This window comes from Balaenoptera acutorostrata, chromosome 8, assembly GCF_949987535.1.
Source record: "Balaenoptera acutorostrata chromosome 8, mBalAcu1.1, whole genome shotgun sequence".
Taxonomy (NCBI): Eukaryota; Metazoa; Chordata; class Mammalia; order Artiodactyla; family Balaenopteridae; genus Balaenoptera; species Balaenoptera acutorostrata.
The window spans coordinates 55,378,169-55,397,297 of record NC_080071.1 but is presented as its reverse complement, the minus strand read 5'-3'; the positions used below and the strand labels follow the sequence as shown (position 1 = coordinate 55,397,297).

General features: G+C 38.7%; 1 protein-coding gene across 6 annotated transcripts in view; it reads left to right on the top strand.

The window, feature by feature from the left end:
- Positions 1-19,129, top strand: part of HECW2 (HECT, C2 and WW domain containing E3 ubiquitin protein ligase 2) — a 434,057-nt gene that overhangs the window by 166,307 nt on the left and 248,621 nt on the right. For all 6 annotated transcript variants that reach the window (XM_057550882.1, XM_057550884.1, XM_057550885.1 and 3 more), the window contains one exon: positions 18,393-18,719. In XM_057550882.1, coding sequence (XP_057406865.1) covers positions 18,428-18,719 — 292 coding nt within the window. In that variant the 5' untranslated portion in view covers positions 18,393-18,427. The remainder of the gene's footprint in view (positions 1-18,392; positions 18,720-19,129) is intronic.

Here is a 19,129-nt window from a genome sequence, read left to right as displayed (position 1 = left end):
GGATTAGCTGGTGATTTCTTACATCAGTAAGCTTTCAAATTTCAGCATTCTTCAACATAAACTGGGGAACATGTTTACAATCTGATGCCTGGGCCGTGTCCCATGGGAGGGTTAAGATCAGTAGATTTGGGTTGGGGTCTAGAATATGGTAGTTTAACACATCCTGTGGTTGTCATATTCCTGGTAGCTACTTCTCCCATCTTCCTTCTTCCTCACTAATCCCCCAGAAAAAAATGCTCCCCATACTTAATCCCCACAGTCTTTTCCTTTTGGTTCCCCCCTCACCAGCCCCAGCTTTATTGAGACATAATCAACATACAACACTGTATAAGTTCAAGGTGTACAACATGTTGATTTGATACATTTATATATTGAAAAAATGATTACTGTCATAGTTAGCTAACACTTCCATCATGTGATATAATTACCATTTCTTTTTTGTGGTGATAACATTTAAGATCTACTCTCTTACCAAGTTTCAAGTATGTAATACAGTGTTATTAACCATAATCACTATGCTGTACATTAGATTTCCAGAAATGCTTATGTTATAGCTGGAAATTTGTATATACATCTCCCGTCCCACCACCACATCATTTTCTTGTCTTTCTTTCCCTGCCCCTCTCTGGCAAAGCACAGTGTTTTATAGGTCAACTCAGATTCTTTGGATTTTTCCGTTTTTCCCTCCCTGCTTCCTCCATTACCTAGGTTTTGTAACTAAACAGTTACAAAACTGTTTAGTGTATTATCTAGGATTCTTTAAGACTGTGACAGAAGCCCATCCCAACTTGCCTAACCAAAAAGAGAAAAGTGTCAGTAGAGACTAGGGATGGGCCTTGTGTCAGACACGCTGGATTGAGGCGAGAGCCATACACAGCTGTCTCTCTGGTTCTCAGCCCGGCTGACCAGCAAGGTCTCCTTACTTCCAGAAGGCAGGCAGGAGAACACTTTCCTCTTCGAGGAAGAGAGGGAGAGAGGAGAAGTGCCAATACTTGTGATTCAAAATCTCTTCTTTATCCCAGTTACTCATGCGTCATGACAGAAGGACTGACCATGGCAGAGAGTGGGTTTTTGGTTTACACTGGGATCTTTCTTTTAAAAAAAGAGTTGGGGGCTTCCCTGGTGGCGCAGTGGTTGAGAATCTGCCTGCCAATGCAGGGGACACGGGTTCGAGCCCTGGTCTGGGAGGATCCCACATGCCGCGGAGCAACTAGGCCCGTGAGCCACAACTACTGAGCCTGCGCGTCTGGAGCCTGTGCTCCGCAACAAGAGAGGCCGCGATAGTGAGAGGCCCGCGCACCGCGATGAAGAGTGGCCCCCGCTTGCCGCAACGAGAGAAAGCCCTCACACAGAAACGAAGACCCAACAGAGCCAAAAATAAATAAACAAATTAATTTAAAAAAATATATATTAAAAAAAAAAAAAAAAAGAGTTGGATTAATAAGGTAATGGATAAGTGCATAGTGTTTTGAGATTTTTCGCTCAATTACAACCAGTTATAATTGATATACGTTTTAACAAGATTTTAATTTGTTTGAAACTATTAAGGCCATGGTATTTTTCTAAATTTAATGGTGTAGCATTCTAAGCAAAAGTAAATATTTATAAACTGAGTAGATTTCCTTCTTTGAATAGATTTTTATCAATTAAAATGCAGCTTCTTGTAGTATATTGAATTTGAAGAAGAAATCCAATTTCTTTTTTTAATTAACTAATTAATTATTTATTTTTTGGCTGCTTTGGGTCTTCGCTGCTGCGTACGGGCTACCTCTAGTTGTAGCGAGCGGGGGCTACTCTTTGTTGCAGTGCGCGGCTTCTCATTGCAGTGGCTTCTCTTGCTGCGGAGCACAGGCTCTAGGCGTGTGGGCTTCAGTAGTTGTGGCACACGGGCTCAGTAGTTGTGGCTCACAGGCTCTAGAGCAAGGACTCAGTAGTTGTGGCGCACGGGCTTAGCTGCTCTGCAGCATGTGGGATCTTCCTGGACCAGGGCTCGAACCTGTGTGCCCTGCATTGGCAGGCGGATTCTTAACCACTGTGCCACCAGGGAAGTCCCTCCAATTTCTATAAATTTAATGTTAGAATAATTTGACTCATTGAAACTAAAGAATTTTTTCAGCATCTTTAGAAAGAAATTGGTAATTTTACCTAAAGTTATAGAACTTTATCTGATATATAACCCAATTAAAATGTTTCTATCATTATTTTGTAAGAATTGTCTGTTCTGCAGAAATCATTCCACCAACTTCAATCTTGTTTCATTCCATATTTTTTCCACTTTCAGTGAATCGTTTCCATGTCACTGTTACTGCACTAGACATCTTGGTGAAACTAGTGGGAAGGGAAGAAGGTGGAGAAGACCAAGTTGCTTTGTTAGGGACTTATGACATGTCATTCTGAAGTCGGCTGGAGAGCTGTTAGGGTCCCTGAGAATTAGTTGTAGGCATCAGTGCATTTGGGCAGGAGGAAGCTGGTAGTTTAGACAGGCAAGCTTCCCAGAGTTGACATCACAAATTTCCTTCCTCCTCCCAGTATCTTTAGGTTAAGAGGCCAACACTGTCTTCCTTTAAACACATACTCAAATGTCATGAAGTCCAGCCCCAGTATTGACGTGGGAGGCAGAACTTTACTTCTCTGCTTACTGCAGCAGTTCTGTGTACAAACTTTCATGTGCTTGCTCAAGGAACCCTCCTACTACATATTCATCATCCTTTTCAAAAATGGGTGGGTGAGAGAAGACGGGCGAAAAGGATGTGATTGTTATGAGTCCTATTCTGGAATGGCCCCCATCGGCAAAGCCACTCCTTGGGGCCTCTTTATTGTGCCTTCACATTACAAAGTTGTCAGAGTCCGTTTTGAGAGACTATTTTGAGAGAGGGAACTTGCTGCTTCTCAACAATACTGTGGGCTTATAAAGTTGACTTATAATAGATCTGTGGCTCATAACAAATAAAGAAATAATGACTTTCTATGTCTGCAAAGCTTACAGTAGGTGGACCAAAAATGAGAGTGAGAAGGCAGGGAGGACGCATGGCAGGTCAGCTCAGGAGCTCGGCTTTGGCAGCAGGAGGCTGCTCGGCACCTGCAAGGAAGGCACTGATTTTAAATCCTGTGAACAGATGATTTCACCCGCCCCCCCCACCTCGCAATTTTATGGGTAACTGTAGGTACCCCATGATGTGGGCTTGGTATAGTTGCCACAAGGAATGGTGACAAATGGGAAGAGAAGTAGGCTTTAGAGACCTAAGTGTGGGTCTCAGCTGTGCCGCCCACTAGTGTGGTGCTCTCACCTGGGAATGGCAATCTAGAATTTACAGCTCCATCATAAGGTGTTTGTGAGATACCATGGGGTGAGTGTGAGGGCAGGGCATAGACAAGAGATGCCAGAAAAGCAGCCTTCTTAAAGCGCATCCATTTACACTGGGAAGCCGGATTTCATAGTGATTAGGGGAAAAAAGAGTTGGATCTCGACAAACAAAAGTCCAAATTATGGAAATCAGTTTAATCTTATTTATAATCACAAATACGGCCTAATTATTAGAGTGAAAAAAGAACAAATGAAGAGTTGACATTTTTAGAGGGTTGGGGGAGTTAATCTTTTCAAAACATTGTATAATAGCATAATATGATATTTGTCTTTCTACCCCAGTTTTGAAAGTCATATTACAAAAGCTGTGCCAGGCCACTGTCAGCCTTCCCATGTGACATTCTTTTTAATCCTGTGACATTCAAATTGCACTTAATATTTTTCCTCCTTCAGTTGTCAACTATTCTAACTTTGCTGGACCCTTATTAATCAGTGGTTTAGCATGTGGTTCAAGTAGTTCTTCAAAATCACTTTCATTGACTTTTATGAAATCCTGAGTCTTTTATTAGTTCATGCATTTTTCTCTTTGCATCAGTTTATTGTTGGAACATCTGAAATTTAGTGAGTGACTGACTAAAAGACAGAGATGTGAGTGGTAGGGATCAACTCTGTCATTGCATGGGAAGAATGGTTGAATGAAGACTCATGTAAAAAGTCTTCAGTTCATTGTTTTGTGTATTTTTTGCTTTCTTCAGTTCCTTAATAGAGTGCAGCTGGATAAAGAATACCTAGGTTAGAAGGATTTTTTCCTTTGTCAGAAAATTTTGAAAACTATGTGTGCTATGAAAATGTAGGCAGTCCATTTGGGAAAGGTTTCAAAACGTTTTTTATCCTAATACTTGAATCAAGATTAAACTTGGTATCAATAAGCAGGGTCATGATACTGAACAGAGCTGTTTGCTTATCCACATGCTGCATATTGATATTCATTTAACTTTTTGGTTCTTCCAGATCATTCTGTATACCATGGAAATCCTGGGTATTGGTGATTTATTAATTATTATTTTATTTTTTAATTGAAGTATAGATGACTTACAATATTATATTAGTTGCAGGTGTGTAACATAGTGCTTCAATATTTTTATAGATTATACTCCATTTTGAGTTATTACAATATAATGGCTATATTTCCCTGTGCTGTACAGTATATCCTTGTAGCTTATTTATTTTATACATAGTAGTTTGTATCTCTGAATCCCCTACCCCTGTCTTGCCCCTTACCCCTCCCTCACTCCACTGATAACAACTGGTTTGTTCTCTGTATCTGTGAGTCTGTTTCTGTTTTGTTAAAATCATCATTTGTTTCATTTTTTTAGATTCCACCTATAAGTGATATCATACAGTATTTGTCTTTTTCTGTCTGACTTATTTCACTAAACATAATACCATCAAGGTTCATCCATGTTGTTGCAAATGGCAAAATTTCATTCTTTTTTATGGCTGAGTAATATTCCATATATATATATGTCTGTGTATATATATATATATATATATATACACAGACACGCACACATACATATATATATATATATATATACACACACACACACACACACATATTTATGTATATATATCACATTTCCTTTATCCATTCATCTGTTGATGGACACTTAGATTGCTTCCATATCTTGGCTATTGTAAATAATGTTGGTGTGAACATTGGGGTGCATGTGTCTTTTTGAATTAGTGTTTTCTTTTTCTTTGGATATATACTCAGCAGTGGAATTGCTGGATCGTATGGTAGTTCTGTTTTTAGTTTTCTGAGGAACCTCCATACTATTTTCCATAGTGGGTGCACCGATTTGCATTCCCACCCACAGTGTACAAGGGTTCCGTTTTCTTCACATCCTTGCCAACATTTGTTTTTTGTGGTGTTTTTGGTGATAGACGTTCTGACAGGTGTGAGGTGATATCTCATTGTGGTTTTGATTTGTGTTTCCCTGATGATGAGCAGTATTGAGCATCTTTTCATGTGCCTCTGTATGTCTTATTTGGAAAATGTCTATTCAGGTCTTCTGCCTGAAGAGCTTCTTTGGCAGAGGAAACAGCAGATGCAAAGGCTCCTGTGGTAGTGTGGCTGGTGCCTTTGAGGAGCAGCAGTGGGACTAGGGTCACGTGAGCATGGGTCGCCGTAGTGATAGATGAGGTCAGGGAGCACCAGACACCAGATTATGTGGGGCCTTACAGACTATCGTAAGGGTTTTGACTTTCACTCTGACTGAAATGGGGGCCACTGTAGGGTCTTGGGCAGAGAGCAACATGTTCTGACTTACATTTGAAGAGAATCACTCTGGTTGCTATGTTGAGAATAGACAATAAGAAATGAAGGATGGAAGCAGGGATGGAGGTGATTATTTATTCAGATGACATATGACAGTGGCTTGGACCAGAGTGAAGGTAGTGGAAGCTAATTCCTATCTTTCCTTACTTTTTTTTTTCTCTCTATTTTCCTTACTTTTTAATCACATTCTTTCTTTGGCCTAAAATTCATGCCGTATTTCAAAGGCCTCCTCATATCTTTCAAGGTCCAGCTCAGTTTTTCTCATTAGGCTTTTCTTAAACACTCCAGCCCCTGCTGATCATTCCCGGCAGTGAGCTCTTTGCACTTAAGGTGTAAGTGACTTTTGCACTTACACCTTATAGTATAGAAGGCAATTGTTGTCTATTTCTTTCTTGCAGATTGATTTATATTTCTTTCTATACTATAACAAGGGACTTGTGCTTTTCAGCACAAAGTAAGTACTTTACTCAGTAAATCTTTTTGGATGGCTAATGTGGCTAATTCTAAAGAAAATGCAACATGTATTCATACTGTCGATTTGGTCCTTTTACATTCTTATTTTCTGATTAGTAGGAGTCAACCCCATCCATTCATTTATTTGAAAAATATTTACCAAAAACTTACTATTTTACGGAGAATATAACATATAAGAGAAACAGTAATTTTCTCAAAGAGTTTATAGTCTGGCAAGAGAAGACACGAATCTTTATAATTAGACTGTATAAACCATTGTGAATTACACATGATATGAATGATATCAAAAAGGCCACTGGAATTCAGTCATGGGAATGTTGCCTCTGGCTGGCTGTTCTTCAAGAAGAGAGTGGTCGTTAGACCTTGAAGGTGGAGTTAGGTGCAGGAAGTAGAGAGGATGGCATGAGCAATGCTGGGTGAGCTAAGCATTTTCATGGGGAGCAGATAGATAACCTTCTACTGAGAAAGTTTGTATAGAACTTTGGGTTTGTTTAAGGAAGTATAAAGAAATACACTAAAAAACCACCCTGACCCCCGGAGCCACCATGCAAATCCATGCCATCTTCACCTTTCACCTGGACTATGCAACTGCCTGCTAACTTCAGGTCTCAACTTAATCAATTTATATGTCACTACCTGTGAGTGGCCTGCCTGCTCACCCTGCCTAAACCAGGTCCCACCCCTGCCCCTTTGTTCACTACCATCGTGGCCCTTTAATTATGTATTTTACTTGATTGGGAGTGTTGTCGTTGAAAAAGTGCTATAGGGAGAGGGTAGATGGGTTGTCTGGGGGAAAACACAAGGATCAGAGAGGACTTTTAAGAAGTGATGGCCTGGGACTTCCCTGGTGGTCCAGTGGTTAAGACTCCACGCTCCCAGTGCACAGGGTCCGGGTTCGATCCCTGGTCAGGGAACTAGATCCCGCATGCTGCAACTAAAAGATCCTGTATGCTGCAACTTAAAAAAAAAAAAAAAAAGATCCCGCACGCTGCAACTAAAGATCCCTCAGGCCACAACAAAGATGCTGTGTGCCACAGCTAAGACCCGGTGCAGCCAAATAAATAAATAAATAAATAAATAAAAATAATAAAGAAGTGATGTCCTAGATACGATATGACATGGATTTGACTTAGCGCCATTGTGGCAACAGGAATGGAAAAGAGGGGAGTGTTCTGTGGGGTGTAGAGTACATGCCACTATTAGTAGTGTTTGTAGTTACAACCTCGGTGTTTTATGGAATAAGCAATTGTATATAAATACAGTTAGTCATCTTTTCTAGCAGCTTTTGACAATCCACAGCTAGAAGCTTATGCGGTTTGCTTTGCAAGAAGGACTTTTCCAGCCACCTCAAAGTAATGCAGAGTTCTTAAATATCCGAATTCCATTTACCAACAATTGGTAATTATCTGCAGCTTTAGCGGAAATTAATGTCTTGAGATGTGTTCCACACAAGAGAAAAAAGACATCTTTTCCCCTAAGGCTGTATAGGGAGTAAAAGTTGAATATCTTTCAAAAGAGATGACTCTAGAATGAATCGATTCTACTTCTCCCGCACAAACCATCACTATTTGTTGCTAGGCAAGGAAACCACCAAGAGTGCTCGATATAAAAGAGTTTTTCGTTTCTTTTTATCAATCCTTGGACAGATCATGGAACTTCATGTGTATTTACTGAAAAATATGTTGGAATTTTAAACAGGTATTGAAAATATATGAAGTTTTGATTTCCATATCTGGCATAATGTTTAAAAATGATTCTTGAAATGGTTTTGCTGTTCTTAATTTAATAGCATTTTAAAAATGTAGATCAATTTAAAAAAAAATTGGTATCTATGCCAATGAATATCATTCCAGTGAGGGCCCATTACAATCTCTCCTTGACTGTTGAGATAAAGATGTTGTCTTGATTCTTCCCACACTCTCTATCCTAAATTCATCTCTAATTACATATATAGGGGTCTGCCATTTTTTCTTTTCCCTTTATTTTTGTCCAGCATTCATTTCCTCTTCTTCTAGTAACAACTCACTTGTTTTGAGGACTCACTTGTCCCCCACTGCCTTCAGTTTTGGTCTAGATGCCTTTTCTTCTCCAAGGGCATGCCCAGCGAGCTTTGCAAAACCATCCTGTCAGCAGCATGAGCTTCTGTCTCACTGCACCTTCGCTTCTGAGTACTGTTATTTTTCAAAGTTGATATTTTAGTGCATAAAAAATTATATCTAATTTTTGTTTGAATTTTTAACATATAATTATTAGTGATTTAAATTTTTCCTTTTGTGAATTATCTATTCACATCTGCAAAAGAAAAGTTTAATTAAGTAATTGAATTAAAAGCCTTATCACGTTTAAAGAATTCAGAAGAGTTAAACCAAATCTTAATTATTTTCTTATATTTGTCTCGCTGCATATTCAGTCAAATATGATTCAAGCTAATCAACAGCTTGAAAGCTTTGTTGGACTCAGTCTTTAAAATTAACTACTTTTGGAACTTAAAATTCTTTCTATTTGTGTCCATCCCTTTTCCAAATTTACAGGTGGGCTATTATTATGTTGTGGATCATAACATATCATTTGAGAAAATTGTGGGGAGAAGAGCCTTTTCCTAAAGGGCAGCAGGCTGGAGGGAAAATTGCATTTTCTGATACTTTTCCACCTGGAAAGAGGAAGTGAGGGGCAGCTTCAGTCAGTGCAGGCTCTCTGTTGAATGCCCTGAAATCATTTATTGGTAGGTCGAATAGGAGGGATTTTTCTGATCTTAATCATTTTACTAGCACACTCTTGCCGAGTAAGCTAAGCATTGGGTTATGATTATGTATGATAAACAGTGACTAATGAGTATGCTTTCTCTTAGCAAGAAGGCACAGTGAAAAGCCACTGGGAAGGGGTCTTAGTTGAGAATTTGGTGATAACTTTATTCATCTCAGGTGACAGCTGGCTTGCGGGGTCTGATGGCTCGCTGCTTTCTCTTCCCAGAGGTCTCACATCTCTGCTTATTGCAGACATATTATGTTTTCTTTAGTGTCTCTAGACATAAATATAATCCCGCCTTTGTTTTCCTCATTTATATAGTAAAACATAAATGGAGTTTGAAGTACAGTGTAGTTGAACAGGTGTGAGCATGTGTGTGTATGCATGTGGTGTGTTTTTGGGAATTTGAAGGGTTAAACAAGGATGTTAGTTATTATTATTGGTTTTATTTTTCAATGTCCAGTCTAGGAAATTAAAATATGAGGGTGCATTTCCAGTCTGTAAAAATCTTTTCATAATGAATGTTTTCAGTACTTGCCCTTTAGGTGAGGTTTCACCTCCAGATTCTTTAGCAAAAATATTTTAAATAAAAACACTTGTTTAATGTATTTGTCATCTGCTTCTGTCTGTATCTTCTAAACAAAATCTGCTGCTTTTGGAAATGAAATTGTATACTAAAGCATTTTGCAATTTGCTTAGTAATTATATCTCTCTTGACCTCTGGAGGAAAAGTGATTTTGTTTTTGGTTGTCATTTAAGCAGATGTCTGTTACCTGAGAGAGCAGGTTAGTACCGACCTAATCATAATTAGAAGTGGGAGGTTTTTTTTTTTTTTTAAAGGAGTGCTACATCGTGTTAAATTGTGTCCTTTGGGAATGGGACATATAGCCTCAGCAGAGGCTCACCGTGGGTGGATTGTCTAAGGAGCTTTAAAGGACTAGCTTTCTTTTTAATAAATTTGATGAGTATTAATCAGTTTCCCTTACCATCAGCTTTGTCTACTAAAGCTTTGCAGAAGAACATAGATACTATTCTGAAGAAAATTTGCCTTTCTTATTGCAGAAGGCATAGATATGAAACCAGGACACCAGGGAAGAATTCTTAGATATCAGTAGAAAATGTGAAGCAGTCGTTGCCTGTTGTTGGAGTAGCCCTCATTTTCCCATGTGAGAACATTGCATTGAATAAGGTAGTTATAAACTCAAATTTTAGCTGAAGATAGAGTGGCTTGATTGTTAATGTTTTTATGCAACTTTGCAAATTCATTTTTGCATGGGGTTTGATCTTGTTTATTACAGAAACATGAGCTCTTAAAAAATACATTACTTATATTGTAAGGGAAAAATGAAGTTTTCCAAAGCAGGTTTGGAAATAGTCTCTCATTGTAATCTCAGCATAATAGTCTCTCATTGTAATCTCAGCATTCTGATTTTACTTCTTTTCCATTGATCTAAGTTATGTAAAGTAAAACATCTGAGTGAGGTTTTTCAACACTGAGTTGAGCCTTTTAGAGTTACATTGGCATAGTCAATTTTAACTAATAAATTCTAAGCCCATTAGTAAGCAGAAACTTGCATTTGAGTATTTGTTTTATCCCTGGTCTCATAATAACCAGCAATTGGGGCCCACCTTCACGAGAGTCTTTGGGATATAGTTACTTGGATACATTGCATTTATTTTAAACTCACCCAAAGTAGTATTGATTTTCTCAGCCTTATTAATGTTTCTGGGATTCTGTTGTCACTTAGATTGAAAATCCAGAATTGAGTCTTAATTTCTTCCTCACTTTTATCCCCTGTATTCAATATGCCACCAAGTCTTCGGGTTCTTTCTTTGAAATATTCCTGATTGATATACTTCCTTCCTGTGTTACTGAATCCGCTCTTCAGCACTCAGTGCCGGATGTCTTAACTAATCAGTTAGCGTCTAACTGGTTCCCCCACCTCTGTTTTCTCCTCTTACAATCAGCCCCACATGAGCTTTCAGATTAAGTTTCCCATGCTTAAATTTCATATTTTGACTCTTCTGCTCAAGAGCCTGGAATGGCTCCCTGCTCATTGGTGAGGTTCCAAGTGAATTACTTCACATTCTGTGCCCAAGTTTCTTCTATAATCTGCTCTTCTCTCTCTAGTCTCACATCTCACTACATGCAGTGACTGGCTTGTGAGTGGTAGGCTCTAAAAGTTCCTTTAAAGTGGGTGGTTTGGAAGTTGGAATTAATTTTTTTTTATGTGGAAACAATTCTTTAAGAGCTGTGGATGAGTTCCTAAGCTATAACTCGAAGGCCTGTGTATCCTAATGTAGCTGATTTCTGGGCTCTGGGAGCCAGGAGCCATGTTGAATAGGAAGGTAGGGGAGCATGAGCTGTTTTCCCTTTCTTTCCTAAGTATGGGGTCATCCAACACTAGGCAGAGTTCACAGTGAGTTTTCATGTGTAAAGATGGTCTTTAGCATTTGATTTCTGTTAACTGTCTTCTAAGTCTTAGTTCCCCTCCCCAGACTCTTAGGCCTGCAGAGCTACCCCAGGCATTAATTGCATTAATTAATTCAGAACTATATTATTTGTTTATTAAAATAACAGTAGTTACTTTAAAAAATAACAAAATAACTTTCACTTATGATTTTCCTAATCCTTGCAAATGGTCTTGCGTGGTACATTAAAGTTACCTCCATTTAATAGCTGAATATATTGAGACAGGGTGAAGTTTAAGTATATGCAGTTATTTAGGTAAACACAGAAGACTTACAAGTAACCTGTATATATTTGTAAATCACTTAGAAAGAGTAAGTGCCATGTGAGTGTTTGCTAAAGAAATATACAGATAACCTGATCACTTCCCCACTTCATCTCTTCCCCTGTTACACTAAGCTCCACTGGAGGCACTGTTCCTGCTTTTGAAGACTGTAGAGTTTCAAGGTTGAAGAAAAGAAGCTAAAAGATACCAAAAGACTTTCTGGGACTTGTTACCCTCCCCATCCTGAAATCTATCCCCAGAAAATTCTCTACCCTAGACTGGGTGTCTTCATATAACAAGTAGAGATTCGGCTCAGAAAGCATCTTCATGAAAAAGACAAATATTATATGATATCACTTATATGTGGAATCTAAAAAATAGTACAAATGGACTTATTTACAAAACAGAAACAGACTTACAGGCATAGAAAACAAATTTATGGTTACCCAAGGGGAAGGAAGTGGAGGGATAAATTGGGAGTATGGGATTAACAGATGAATACTACCATATATAAAATAAACAACAATGATTTACTGTATAGCACAGGGAACTATATTCAATATCTTGTAACAAACTATAATGGAAAAAAAGCATCTTCATGCTAAAATGCATGGAAAGAACCCTTGGGAAGGATTAAGGAATTCTTGGTTATTCACACATTATTGTCAGCTAGTTAATGATGTTTTCCTCTTAGCTACATTGAGGGCCTTTCTGGTGGGATAAAGTTGAAAAGGAAGCAGATTGTCTCGGAAGCTGGGAGCACTCCCGTGGTTTAGATCTGTACTGTCCAGACCAGGAGCCACTTGCCACATGAAGCTCTCAAGCTCTTGAGATGTGGTTAGTTTGAACTGAAATGTGCTTTAAGTATAAAATATGTGTTGGCTTTAAACACCTTAGTACAAAAAAAAAAAGAATGCAAAATATCTCATTAATAATTATTTATATTAACGTTGAAATAATAGTTTGGATATATTGAGTTAAATGAAATATGTTATGATTAAAATGTTCACATTTTTAAATGTTTTTTAATGTGGCTCCTAGAAAGTTTAAAATTACATAAGTGGGTTGCATTATATTCCTATTGGGCAGTGCTGGTTTAGACTAATCCTCTTCCTGTCCTGTGTATTCCAGCTTTTGTTCCTCCTCAGCCATCTTGCTCCATCATGTATCTCCTCTCTTTCCTACATCTTCAGCCTCTCCTCTTCCCTGGCTCTTTCTCTCAATTTTCATTTATTCATTCATTCAACAGATATTTCCTGAGCTTTTAGTGACTGTGCTAGTATTATAAACATGCAACAGTCTCTCAGGCTGAAAAACAACAAGCAAACACACCCAACCCTGTCTCAGTACACATCACCCTCTACCACGTGCTCTCCTTCCCTTTACAGTCCAGCCTTTTGAAGAAGAGTCTGTACTCTTTACCTCCATTTACCTTTCCAGCCTCCTTCCTCAAACCTCAACAGTCTGGCGTTTACCACTTTTACCACTCCATGTAAAAGGTTTTCCTAAGGCCAAGGATGTCCTCCTAGTTTTCAGATGCTATGGTAACTTTTCAGTCGTTAGTTGCAACATTTGAAGCTCTCCTTCAGACTCTCTCTTTGACTTTCAAGACATGTTTCTCTCCCTCTCCCTCCCTTTCTCCCCTCCCCACCTTCTCCCTCCTTCCCTTCCCTCTTCCCCCTTCCTGTCTCTCTCTCTCTCTCTCTCTCTCTCTCTCTCGTGTCTGTGTGTTTCTCTCTCTCCTATTTTACCTTGATTTTTACCCTTGTCACTTACCAGCTCTGCGACCTTGGGTGGGTTTAACCTCATGGGGCATCAGTATGTTTTGAGTCAGGTCCGGGCTCACCATATGTCATCAGTGGCAGTATTAAGACCCGCCTCTCTCCCTGGGCTTCTGCTTGGTTCCTTTGGAGGATTCCCATCATTTTCCCAGGGTTCTGCAGAGCCTCTGTTTTCTATTTTGTTTCTTCCCTCTCATATTCTCATCCTTGGTTGCTTCTCCATATCCATCCTTCCAATTAGAATGCATTCATTTCTTCATATATTTCTTCTTTTCCTCTAATCCTTTTAAGACTTACCTCAAATATATAACCACTTTCAAAGTGTTTTTATCTCCTTCAGCTAACCTTTTGCCTCACAGATCCTCAGTTTTCTCACCTGAAAACAGAGATGATGGCATCTCTCAAATTTACTTCATAATATTCTGGGTCTCACTTGAGATGATAGACGTGAAAATGCTTTGAAAAATGTAAAACACTTTATAAATATTATATTACTATCACTTCCTGATGCCTCATGAGCATTTATTATCTCCATCACATACTTGTGGGGACAAATTGTACATATACATGAAGTGTCATTAGTACAGGATTGAATTCCTTCATATATGTATTTGTCTTTTCCCCCCAAAGTCAAAGTTCCTATAGAGTAAATTACATGCCTTAGGGAAAGAAAAGAAAGAATTTGAAAGAAAACCTTACTCTCTTTTCTGTTTACTATACTTTGTAGCTTTATGCCAGACGTGTACTAATAGATGCTCCATATGTTTTTTTTGCAGGGTTCAGTTAAACTAGCAAATTCGCACATTTCTGTCTTATTTTTTGACCTGTCTGTTGCGTGTCTCCCTTTCACAAGGGAGGTACTCGATAAAATTTTGTTGAATGCATGTGTGAATGAATGAACCCAATAATGGTGAGAAAGTCAAATTCCAACCCTTATCTCTGGCTAGAGGACCAGAGAATGGCCCTTGTCAGGCCACTGTTATGGCGTTAAGGCTTGGGCTTCAGGATAGCTCTTCCTCAGTGCCTACCAGCCTCTTTCTTTTTTTTTTTTTTTTCTTTCTGTTTTTGGGATTGTGCTTTGAATAATGACAGATACTGATAGCCTACTCTCCCAATAAGTGGGGGGATCAAGGGGATTAAAACCAGTTCTACTTTATATAATTAAAGTAGAATGTAGTCACATAATAATATTAATAGCTAAACATGATTGAGCACTTATTATATGCCAGGCACTGTTCTAAATGCTGTACCTATACTGATTCATTTAGTCCTCTCCAAAATTCTACAAACCAGGTGTTATTATTCTCTACTTTACAAATGGGAAGATGAAGGCACACAGAGTTAAAATAAATTGTCCAAGATCACAGAGCAACTTAATAGTAGAAATATGACTGAAACCCAGAAATCAGACTTTGGAGCTTATTCCCTTATCCACTGTGTTTACCTATCTCTCTGATTAAATAGAGGTCATTAAAAAATAAAACAGTTTTGGTGTACATCCCTGTTTTTCCCCTTTTTTCTAGAGCAGAGTAATTTTCAGTTGTTCTTTTGTTGTGGCTTAAAGCTATAAAGATTCTGGCCTATTTCTTTCTTTCAGGGAAGTAGCTTAGTTATGTCCAGCCTGCATTTTCTATTTGACTACAACATGTTAGGAGTTAATTATTTACAGTGCTTGCTGAAGCTGATGTGGTGCTGGGCTCACTCTGGGTTTATAGACAAAGAACGGCCTGTAGAAATCCACTAAAATGAAAATTTCATGAAACCCTGAGATTAGAGGTTGACCTGAATTTTAGGCTTCATGGATTTGAGGTTGTTTAACAGTTATGGGTTATATGATGTCAGAGTTACCATATACCACATAAGGAAGCAAGTGCTAAATTTAGGAAGAGGAGTATTAGTTTCTCTGTTCATTTTATTTCTGTCCTTTTTACACAGGACATCTTGCCCACCAATCCCAGTGATTTTTTAATTCAAGGGATAGTGCTAAAAATATGAGATCAACTTTATGACAGAAATTAATTGAATAGATACATTTGCAAGTACTATGACCTTAGCAATGGTAGGATGTCCCCTTCACCCAAGCGTTTGTGAAATGGATGAGGGGATGGGAGAAATTAGGGAACCCTCCTCTATTCTTCCCTCCGACTTGGTATCCAAGATTATTAGTTATAACGTAAATATTAAGCCCAAGATTAGTTTTGGGTTTTTTTTCATGAAAGTTCATGCTGACATTCTAGGACACCTTGCAGGAGTGGCCTTTTGAAAAGATGTAGTATATTAAAGAGGCCAGCACATACTAGGGATGCAGAGTAAATGTTAAATCCATAAACCTATTAGTGAATGATGTAGTCCTGAAAGGGGTCCTGAGAGGAGAGCCAGTTTCATTCTGTGTAGAGCCGGTGGGGTCTGGGTGAGGGAGTGTGAATCCATGGACAGACAGGAAAGGCACTGGCAGATGGAACCTCAAATGTGCTAGAGTAAAGCACAGAGGTCTTAGAAAGAATCTCTGTCAGAGTCTGACAATGGAGAAGGAAATGGATATCTTAGGACTAGACTCATAGTGAACCAACAGGGGACTGGATCTAAGTTCGAACAGGAAAAGCTTTGTTCCTTTAGATGGAGGCCAAGTGGGAGCCAAAGGAAATAGCTTACTATGGGTCTAGATGGTAGAAATAGGTTTGGCAAAGGGCAGGGCCAGCAAAGGGACTCAAGGTGTGAGTCATGAGTATCTAGGAGATAGTAAGGAGTATCTCCTAGGAGCTTAAGGAGTATCTAGCAGAAGGATGCTCACTGTTCACTGATCTTTTCACTCAACATTTATCGACACCTGCTGTGTACCAGGCACTGTTGGAAACACTGGGGATAAAATAGTGAACAAAACAGATGCATTTGTGAAGCTTACATTCTTGTTTTTTTTTTTTTTTTTTTTTAGTTTCAGCTTTACTGAGGTATAACTGGTACTATTGTAAGATATTTGAAGTTTATATTGTGGTGATTTGATGTACATATACGTTGTGCAAGGATTCCCACCATCTAGTTAATGAACACATCTATCACCTCACTTATTTTTTTGATGAGAACATTTAAATTCTACTCTCTTAGCAAATTTCAATTATATAATATGGTGTTATCAACTGTAGTCATTTATGTTTTACATTAGTTCCTCAGGCCTTATTCATCTGAAAATTTAGAGTCTGTAGCCTTTCATCAACCTCCCCATTACCCCCCATCCCGCAGCCCCTGGCAACCACTCTTCTCCTCTCTGTTTCTAAGAGTTTGACTTTTTTCTTAGATTCCACATATAAGTGAGATAATACAGTATGTGTCTTTCTCTGACTTACTTCACTTAGCATGATGCTTCAGTGTTCATCTATGTTGTTGCAAAGAGCAGGATTTCCTTCATTCTCATGGCTGGAAAATACTCCATCGTATGTATATATATTGCATCTTCTTTATCCATTTATTCATGGATGGACATTTAGGTTGTTCACATATTTTGGCTATTGTGAATAATGCGGCAATGAACATGGGAGTGTAGATACCTCTTTGATATCCTGTTTTCATTTCTTTTGGATATATACCCAGAAGCAGAATTGCTGTATCATATGGTGGTTGGTTCTATTTTTAGTTTTTTAAGGGACCTCCATACTGTTTTCCATAGTGGCTGTACTGATTTACATTCCCACTAACAGTGCAGGAGGGTTTCCTTTTCTCCACATCCTTGCCAGCATTTGATACCTGTTTTCTTTTTGATAAAAGCCATTCTGACAGGTGTGAGGCAGTATCTCATTGTGGTTTTGATTTGCATTTCCCCGATGATTAGTGATGTTGAGCATTTTTTCATGTGCCTGTTGGTCATCTGTATGTTTTGTTTGGAAAAATGTCTGTTTAGGTCTTCAGCCCGTATTTTAATTGGGTTGTTTGGTTTTTCTTGATACTGAGTTGTGTGAGCTGTTTATATATTTTGGATATTAACCCCTTATCAGTCATATCATTTACAAATATTTTCTTCCATTCAATAGGTTGCCTTTTTGTTTCGTCAGTGATTTCCTTTGCTGTGCAAAAGCTTTTAAGTTTAGTTAGATCCCATTTGTTTATTTTTGCTTTTGTTTCCTTTGCCTTAGGAGACAGAACCAAAAAAATATTGCTACGATTTATGTCAAAGAATTTTTGGTTTGTGTTTTCTTCTCGGAGCTGTATTTCAAGTTTTTAAGCCATTTTCAGTTGATTTTTGTGTATGGTGTAAGACAGTGGTCCAGTTTCCTTCTTTTGCACATGGTTGCCCAATTTTTCCAATCACCTTTTATTGAAGAGTGTTCTTTCCCCAAGCTTACATTCTTGTGGGGGAAAGTACACAGTAACCAAATAAATAAGAGCATGGTACTATGTGGTGGTACATCAGATCAGAGTAAGTGCTTTTGAGAAAAGTAAAGCCAGGAAGGAGGGATGAGAAATGCTTGGCTGTTGGCAGTTTTAAATAGGATGGCCAACTCTATAAAGTGAGGAGGTAACATTTGAGCAAGCTCCTGAAAAAGGGTTTAGTGAGTTTCATTCCTATGGGAAGGAAATAGAACTTGTCCTCAGTAGTATATTTCAACTCTGTTGAACATGTCTCAAAATTTCCTGTCTTGCTATTTTAAAGTTTAATTGCATCAGCAAATGAATATGTGAGTGTGGTGAAGGAGAGGAGGATGCCATTTCTGAAGGAGAAAGAATAGCCGTAAAAGGGATGGTAGGGAAGTCCCCTTCTTAATTGCTCTGAGGAAACCGTGCCCAGTGAAACTGAGGGCCACAGGTGTTTGATGACCTTTGCCGTCTTGTGACCTCAGTCTATAGAAGTTGTTTCTGACAATCATCAGTTGACAGTAGAATAATAGGTTTTATTTTGACAGCAGAAGATTATTGCATGGTTAGGCTTTCACAAACACTCATAAAGTCTTTTTATCTGGGAAGCTTAAACTTAATTCCTTGCATTGTAGCACTAATGCTTTGTGCTTGTTTGTCTCTCACAGCTTTGTAGAAAGCCAACCTCAGAGAGGCAGAAGGGATGGCTAGCTCAGCCCGGGAGCACCTGCTTTTTGTGAGGCGTCGAAATCCCCAGATGCGGTACACACTGAGTCCAGAGAACCTCCAGAGCCTGGCCGCCCAGAGCTCCATGCCCGAGAATATGACTCTACAGCGGGCCAACAGCGACACCGATCTGGTGACTTCTGAGAGCCGCTCCAGCCTGACTGCCAGCATGTATGAGTACACGCTGGGGCAAGCCCAGAACCTCATTATCTTCTGGGACATTAAAGAGGAGGTGGACCCCAGTGACTGGATTGGACTTTATCACATAGGTGAGTCAAATGAACTGGACTTGCTTGTGACTTGAGCGTACATTTCACTCTGACGTTATACTATTCTGTGTTTTCTCCTGGGAAGAAATTCACACACATAATTTAAAGCAGCCAGATCCTAGGAACTTTTTCTTCTTCTTTGGGGGGGGGAAGTCAACAATGATAAATACCTTTGCTGATATGAATACTGTGGTTCTATCTCTACCTTAATTGAATGTCAGAACCTGCAGTATTTTCTTTTTAAAACTTCACTTTGCCCTTGATCAATAACCGCATTTTGGAAAGAGGTGGCTATTAACATTTACTAGTATTTTTAAGTCGATGAAAAGGATGTTTAGATTTAGATAACTGATATGAAAAAATGTGCTGTTTCAGAAGGTTGAATTACATTAAGAACAACTTGTAGTCTA